At 26.6% G+C, this 8,679-nt stretch overlaps 1 protein-coding gene across 1 annotated transcript; it reads right to left on the minus strand.

Moving 5' to 3' along the window:
• Positions 1-437: 437 nt before the first annotated feature.
• On the minus strand, positions 438-5,360 carry LOC120082092 (pathogen-related protein-like). Its single transcript, XM_039037314.1, has 4 exons — positions 5,227-5,360; positions 4,886-5,018; positions 3,270-3,568; positions 438-808 (listed from the first exon to the last, which is right to left on the minus strand). Exons 1-4 carry the CDS (start codon positions 5,356-5,358, stop codon positions 626-628), a joined length of 747 nt encoding a protein of 248 aa, XP_038893242.1. The 5' UTR covers positions 5,359-5,360; the 3' UTR covers positions 438-625.
• Positions 5,361-8,679: the final 3,319 nt, after the last annotated feature.

The raw sequence follows: 8,679 nt of genomic DNA on the forward strand, positions 1-8,679 counted from the left end.
TTTCATTTTTTTTTGACAAAAATGAAAAGGCACCCCTCGACTTTACTATTTCCTCCAATTTGCCAATCCAAAACTTGGTGTAACTATTTCCCATTATGGGCCCAAATAACGCCTGATTTGATGCCCGTGAGTTTTAATGGAACAATTCCTTATAAAAAAAAAAAAAAGAAATTTCGTAACATAGTTAAATTAGAAATTTCATAATCTATTTAATTTAGAAATCTATATTTTAATTAAATTTAAAATCTAAATAAACTTAATTTATAACGTAGAGTGTTACAGACTTCCCTCCTTTAAAGACTTTCGTCTTCGAAATCTTTCTTTATCAAGAAAAGACTTAAAATAACAGGGGACATTACACTCTCTTAGACAAATTTATGATCATTAAACATATAACAACTGAGAAAATGTTGTGTGCTTTGTAATTTATAATAATGTCTTATCCAAGTATTCTTTATTATATTCTTGATATAAAATTTATTCCATAGAAAAAAAAAAACAAGTTGTTCATATGGGATTAGCATATGTATACATATAGATCAATAGGTTACAATTACACATAACATATACATATACATGTATATAATTCTTAGACCAACAAAGTATTTATTATTATTTTATTTATTTATTTGAAGTGGTAGTTGAGTTTAGAAAATGGGCAGGCTATTGAAGCAGCTAAATCTTTGTGATTATGTTGGCCTCTGGATTCTGAGGCAGTACTTGTTTTGGCCTTAAAAAGAGCTCCAAATAGCTCTCCTGGATCATAGTACATATGAAATTCTTCAATCTTCATGGATAAACAATCTACCTGTACTGCAAAATCATGTTATTTTATAGTCTATACACACCCATTTTTTTCAAGAATATTATAAATCCTTCCAATAAGAGAACTCTAGTTTATGTATATACCAAATCCATTCCAAAAAGGACAAAATTAATGGATCGATTTTTTATCGGTTTGCACATTTTTCTTCTTCTTCTAACTTTTTCATTTTTATTGGGCCAAATTTCTTTCATTTCTTTCTTTTATTCTTTTTATATATATAGATTGAAACCAGACATCTTTGTTTCTTTTGTTGCCATTTTTTGTCTAAATAACAAACATGCAAGCATCATAATAATTAAAATACTAAAAAAGTATCTAGGGCTAAAGTTTGTTTTTAAAGGTTTATATATACCTTTAGTTCAGTTTGATTCTGATTAGATTTTTAATTAAAATACTAATCTAAAGTAATAATTTTTTTGTTTTCTTCAAATACAAACTAAATTTTCTAATTGTATATTAGAAATAAAACCAAATTAGTGATTCAATTTGGATCAGTTTAGTTTAGTTTTTCAATTTTCCGATTTTTTTATTGCACTCCTACTTATATACATTCTCTTTAATGAGAAAAAGAAAAAAAAAAAAGTTTCTCTTATTACAGTTATTGAATATTATGGAAGGTTAAAGTATATATTTTTTTTAAATAATAATAATAATAATAATAATAAATTTCTATTTGGGTTAATCAATACAAACCACTTGTGGAAGGATTTTATTGATTTTAGTAGCGCGGGTTGGTAATCATTCGCTTTTTTATGTTTAGTTTTTCAAAATTAAGTCTATTTCATCCCAATTTTTTATCATATTTTTTAAGTAAAATAATTGAAATATTAATAAAAAAACAAAAACTAAAAAATAAAAAATAAATGATTATTAAATGAGGTCTGAAGGTTCAAAATTTGACTTGATTTTTAAAAACATGAGTACAAATTAAATATCAAAACTAAAAATTTAATGGTGAATCGGTGTTTTATAGTAATTTAATTTAGGGTAATTGCTATTAGTAGTATTTTTAGGAATAATAACCAAGTGTATAACATCATTTAAAGAAAATTGCAAATATAGTCAAATCTATCCGTGATAGACTTCTATCATTGATAGACTCCTACTAATAATATGGTCTATCACTATAGACTATTTAAATTTGGTCATATTTGTAATTTTTTTACATTATATTCTATCTGTTAATATTTTAGGTCTAATGTCTATATTTGTAACTGTCTCTTTAATTTACGAGTTGTAAATTTGAAATCTAAATGTAAATTACTGTTGTAATTTTTACTCTCCAGTTAATTTCAGTTAATTTACCTACTAATTTTACTCAATAATATACGTACATATGAACTAACACTTATTTCAATAACATCAAGTTCCGAAAAAGAGATTATATAAAGATCCAATGTACATATTAAAAATTCACAAATTTCAACAAAAAAAAAAATTAAAAAATTAAAATTAGTTCTAAATGTTTTTCTTCTGAGTTTATTAATTTTGTACCACCTACATAGGTCTTATGTATTGACCTATGTATTCATTAAACACATGAAAATACTTTTATAAAATGATCTTTTGAACGCATATGAACTTATAAAAAGGTTTAAAATATAACCAATAATTGAAATTTTGATGACATTTTCATCGATATTTTCTATATGTTCTTGAAATTGATATGATGAGTGAATTAACATTTCCATCATATTAGAAAAAAATCATGAAACATGAAAAATGATCTATAAAATGTCATTAATGTGAATAAAATATAAATATTTTAACTTGTTTAAAAGGTGGAAAATATTTATTTATTAATCCAAAATTCCAAATATTTTGTTAATTATTTGTTTTTAGAAACTTTCATTCACATTGACATATTTTGTTAATATTTTCATTGTTCCAATATTGAATATGAGAATTCAATATTTTCGTCGACATTGACATTTTAAATTCCATATATTACTGCAAGTAGATTTATGGGAAAAATAGGGTAAAATGGAAGTACATTTTTTTAAATATAAAATAATAATGGTCATTTGAAAAACCAATTCATCTGATCAGAAATCACTCGGTTTTTTGTTTTTAATTTTTTAAAAATTAAGTCTATAAATACTTCTTTCACTTCTAAATTTTTTGGTTTGCGACCCTCCTTTTATTAATATTTTAACAAACGAAGCCAAATTTGGAAAATTAAAAAACAAAAAAAGTAGTTTTTATCTTATACTTAAGAAAGATGCAAATTCTCAAAAGAAATTAAGACAGACATATGTTTAATTTTCAAAAACCAAAAACCAGAAACAAAATGGTAACCAAATGGACCTGTGGTTTATAACAACTTGAATCTAACTAATCATTTAGTTAAGAAAGATAAAGAAAAATCCGATGAATTTTAAAAAATAAAAAATCAAATGATCACTCGAACGGGATAGGTTTAGATGTTAAATAAGTTTATTACCTTGAGAGTTGCCATGCCATAGAATTGAATCAATTCACCAGTTGGAGGGTGGGCTTTGTAAGGTCCTTCAAAGAAACCCCAATGCCTAAACTTGAAAGCAATTAAAGGAGGAGGTGAATAAACCTCTGTAACTTCCCATGTAAATCCTCTTGGAAAACATGTTTTAAAGTCTTTATGAGTTGATTCAAATGTTTCTCTGTCTGCTTTGAAATATTGCAATTCCTCTGGCACAGAACTCTTTAGCAATGCATTGAAGCCTCCAATCCTAAGTATTTCTTCTCCTGATAACCCATCTCTTCCTATACCACATATAAAAAGATTCATTTAGAAAAAAAAAAAAAAAAAAAATCTTTTTCAAAATTATTTAAAATTAAAATGCTCATGTGTTTGATAACTTTTTCTTAAAAGTGTTTTTATATATAAGTTTGTTTGGTTTGTAATATACTACAAGTATTTTTATTTATATCACATTATTATAAATAACAACTATAAAGTATTATTAACTAATAATTTAAAATAGTGGTGTTTGAAATTTGTCATTAGGGTGGTCATCGCCAAAATTGATTAAAAAAAATAAGTGTATGGTTCACTTTCATCAATCAAGATTCACACCATAATATTGCTGTTAGATAAAGACAAATAATAGGGATAGACGAGTATTCAACTATGATAATAAATTACAAAAAGTTATTACAAGAAACTATTTAATGAAAAAATGATATTACAAGAAAACATTCTAATTTAAGGCAATACAAGAAAAGTAGTAAATTAAGAAACAAAAAAAAAGGTTTGAAATCGTGTCAAACGTTTATAATTATAACCTTCACCGACATAAAAACTAGGATGAAAATCATTTTTCACCCTTAAACTTTCATAAAAGTAACAATTTAATCCTTGAATTTTGATTTGTAACGATTTAATCTCTATATTTTTAATTTTATAATAATTTAGTCCCTAAATTTTAGTATGTAACAATTTAATCCCTATATTTTTAATTTTATAATAATTAGTTCCTAAACTTTAGTGTGTAACAATCTAATCCTTATATTTTTAATTTTATAATAATTTAGTTCCTAAATTTTAGTGTGTAACAATTTAGTCCTTATACTTTTAAATTTGTTACAATTTAGTCCTCAACGTAAATAAACTTATCAAAATTAGATGTCAGTTTTTATGATTTTATGATGTATGCTTTGTATTTTATAAAAATATTGAATATGTAATTAATTTATTATTTTATTTATGCAAGAAATCTCATTAAATCTTAACACTAATTTTTAAAATAATGACTAAAGTATTACAAATTTCAAAGTATAAAAACTAAATTGTTACATAGTAAAGTTTAAGAACTAAATTATTATAAAATTAAAAGTTGAGGGATTAGATCGTTACATTGCAATGTCAAAAACTAAATTGTAAATTTTACCGAAATTTAGGGATTAGAAGTGATTTTGTAACCTAAAAAGTATTAACTAAAATTTAAACATAAAATAGTAGAGCACTCAAGAATAATGTTAGAAATAAAACATATACTTAACCAAATAAAATTTAATTAAATAAGATCATATGATCATATACAATATGTTGTAAACCAAAAAAAAAAAAAAGGAAATTACCATTGACAAAAAGCTTGAATTTTTCAGGGATTATAGTCTTAAAATCCTGTAATTTAGTCTTGTGGACAATCTCCATGTGCCATGATTTGATAGCATTTTGCACTTTTTCTTCGGGAGATTCATTTGGCCACTCCTACCAAGAAACAAAACAAAAGCTTTTTTATTTAATTAATATGATACTTGAAAGAGAAATAACGATGAAAAAGAGAATAAATACTCGAATCTCCGATCAGAGATTCTCCGAGCCCCTAAAATGGAGAATAGGACGGGGACGGGGAATGCATCCCGCCCCGTCCCGGTCTCGTTGCCATCTCTAATATATATACATATATGTAAACAACCTTTGTTCTTCCCTCTCCAAAGAGTTGGTTAGCAATTTCATAAGTTGGAGGATTCCCATATCTCCATTCAACATTGGGATCCTCCAAATGCAAAGAGGCTCTGTACTTATCAGGAACAATATTGGATTCCATAATTTAATTCCCTTTTTAAATTTATTTTCTCTTTTATATTAGATTTATATATATTTGGGGAACCTCTTCTTATCAAGCCTATGTGAGAAACATATGAAAATTAATACAAAATATTATGAAATAAAGAAACTAATAATTTAGCACAATAAATGAAGGGCTATAATCAGAAAACGGCTTAGACTTGAATGAAGTCGGAGGCAACAATATAATAGTATTATTATGGATGATTTTGTATCAAAGGATCAACTTAAAAAAAAGAGAAGTAATGAGATCGAGAAAATAACTAGATTTCGGTAAAAAAATAGCATTATAGCTCAAGCTTAGAAGAGAGAATTAGTTCGTGTCAAAGCCCACATCATTAAGTTCTACCTCGGTCAAACTTAGCAAAATAACTAATGGAATAGGCCTAAAGTATAACACCCTAGGTCCAAAATGGGCTTAGGGGAAGATGCTCGACCTCGACCAAAGGTCGAGGTCGATCCTAGCCAATAAACACGAAATAGAACATGCCCCTCAGTCAAACAATTAGTTGTAGGATTATGCTAAAGTGACTTTGAAACCAAATCGGAACAATCTGAGTGGACGGCCTCTATAAATACGTTATGATGGTTCCAATTAAGGTGACTTGAAACTTACTTTCAAATGCTCTAACTTAAGCAACGGGATGTATGTGGCGAATACCATACTATTATGCGAGTTTTCTCTTCCGTATGTCATATTTCTTTTTCCCTTCAAACAAACTAGTTACGTGAAGGTCAAATACTTTTTTATTATTATTATTATTATTATTTTGTGGTAGGATGAGCAGGTTTCCTCCCAATCCAAGCTAGACTTTTACAACTGTCGTGGAAGAAAGTATATTAAATTAATAAAATTAATTATTTATTCAACTACTCTTAAAAATTATGTATTAAAATTATTTATTAACTAAACTAACCAATAATCTGTTCAATTAAATAATTTAGTAACGAAGTGTTATTTTTGGGATAATTATATAGTCAATTATGTTATTAAATGTTATTCAATGAATTATTTATTATAAATTGCTTATTAGTAATATGTTCACAAATAATATTATATAACATTTGCAGACCTAATTCTACAAAATAAACAAATCTTATTTATGCTTTTGGAAATTGATGATATTCTCTTGCAATATCTAAAATTATCGAATTTCGATTTCTTGAAATTTTATTCCCAAAACATCTTAATTATTTATTTCAGGCATTTTTTCTCCATAAGCACCAACCGATAATGATAAATTATTGAATGAAATTACCTAATTTATTAATTGATATGTGTATTATCCTAAACTCTGTTATTAGATCGTATATACAAATATATATTGCTATATCTCATTATGAGACGATTTGAATCTATACACAGAATGATGAGGCTGATCTCTTTTTCAATTATTATTGAGATAAAAACAAAGCTTTTCAAACTGTTGGGGCACAATTATTTAAAATTATCTCAAAGTTTATAGATGTCTATTATTTAAGAAAAATGACACTTCATGTGAAGGCATATGGATATTTATAGTAAAAGAAAATGAAACTCTTTCTCCAAACATAAAAATGGATTTAATTAGGTAGATTAAATTGAAACTTCAAATTGGATTGAGACTATCAAATTAAGATCATGTACAAATTTAACACGTACGAAACTTAAATTTGTAGTTTATTCAGTTTGAATGGGTTATGTTTGCTTTTGGTTAAGTAATAACTCAATTGTATCAAATTTGACAAATGTTTCAATTTTGTATTCATTTGATTTTATTTTGTATTTTGGAGAGTTACTAAGTTGCTAGCTCATAGATAACAACTTGGTTCTTCATTTGTAGCATCTCACTCCAAATTGATGAATTCTTTTTTTCTTTCTTTATTTCTTTGGATCTTGAGTTTGTTGCCTTTTTGGCTTTTAATCTCAAATTAATTAATTAATATTTTGATGAAAGAAATCAGCTCTTATCTATTAATCATTTGAGTGTTTTGAAGTGCCTATTATGTAGAGCTCGAAATAACGATTCTAACACAATTTGAATAACTTAAATCGGAGCTCAAACGAAGAAGATATAGTCTATATAAGCTTAATAGAAAAAATCCGAGTTGATGACATGACATGTTTTTTCATCAAAGTGGACCAATTGAAAGGTGTCACTTGAAGCCATGGAGGAATGACACATGACTTTTTTTGGCTTTTAAAAGAAAAAAGATTTAAAAAATATACATTATTATATTATTTTATATTTATGTCTAATGACTGGTTTTTTTTTTAAAAAAAAAAAAAAAAATAGCCACCATTGATTTGAATTTTAACAAGATCCGAAGACCCAAATTGAATTTGGATTTTACCATTCTCCCTCTCTTTCTAAACACTTCATCTTCTTCAAATTTTTAACAACAATTATCATTATTTTTAATCCTCTATAACTCACTAAGTCACCATTATTGCTCTATTCAATCTTTATTTTTCTTCTTTTTATCTTGTTCCTGAGAGAGAGATATTGCATTGTGAGGACTGATTCATTGTGAGCAAAAACTTGTAAATCTACTCTTCGAGAGTGTTTTTCTCATCTTGTTCTACATTTTCAAATTCATTGTAAGGATTGTTCTTGATCCCTAAAAAGAGTAGTTGTCACAGTTTGATCCTTAATCGTAGAAAGGATCGGGTTTATTCTTGCGTCCAGAAAAGTAATGTTGTAGCAGTTCAACTCTATGTTATGGAAAGAGCCAAACTTGAGTAACCTATCCAAGAGGAGCTTGAAAAGTGGATGTAAGCTGGTTGTGCAGAACTACTTAAAAACTTTTAGGGCCAATTTCTCTATCCTTTACTACTTTAATTTTGCAATTGATTTGTTATTGTATTTTATTGCTTGAAACTAATTTCAATTTTTGTTCTTGAAATTAATTACTCATATTAGTTAATTTTGATGGGTAGCTCATAACTTTATACATTTATTACCAATCTTGTTATTAAAATCAAATGGGGTGCTTTAAAGTATTATTATTAATTTCTTGACTATTTTGGGTTGAAATTATTGTTTAAATTATATGTTAACAAAATGTGTGTTAGTTTGCTTAATTGGGCCCATTTAGGGAAAAAGTTTTCATTAATTTGATTAAACCCTATTAGCCTCCTCTATGATTGTCATATCGATCCTATAGAGTTGAATTAAGAGCTTGTATCCAAAAGTTTTGCTAAATCTGAGTAGTTCGAGGTTGCAGTTCTACCAAAGTTAGTCGTTGTATCCTAATGCGATTATCGTTGTAGTCTGCTTGCAGCTTGTGCATAACTAATAATTGTTTTCAGGGCAGTGCT

This window comes from Benincasa hispida, chromosome 7 (genome assembly GCF_009727055.1).
Source record: "Benincasa hispida cultivar B227 chromosome 7, ASM972705v1, whole genome shotgun sequence".
NCBI classification, from domain to species: Eukaryota; Viridiplantae; Streptophyta; class Magnoliopsida; order Cucurbitales; family Cucurbitaceae; genus Benincasa; species Benincasa hispida.

Bases quoted from the DNA above. Each gene is read 5' to 3' on its own strand.
- LOC120082092 (XM_039037314.1), bottom strand. From the start codon at position 5,358: ATGGAATCCAATATTGTTCCTGATAAGTACAGAGCCTCTTTGCATTTG. The intron at 5,019-5,226 runs GTTGTTTACATA...GTTTCTTGGTAG, and splicing joins TTGGAGAGGGAAGAACAAAG to GAGTGGCCAAATGAATCTCC. The intron at 809-3,269 runs GTAATAAACTTA...TTTGCAGTACAG, and splicing joins ATGGCATGGCAACTCTCAAG to GTAGATTGTTTATCCATGAA.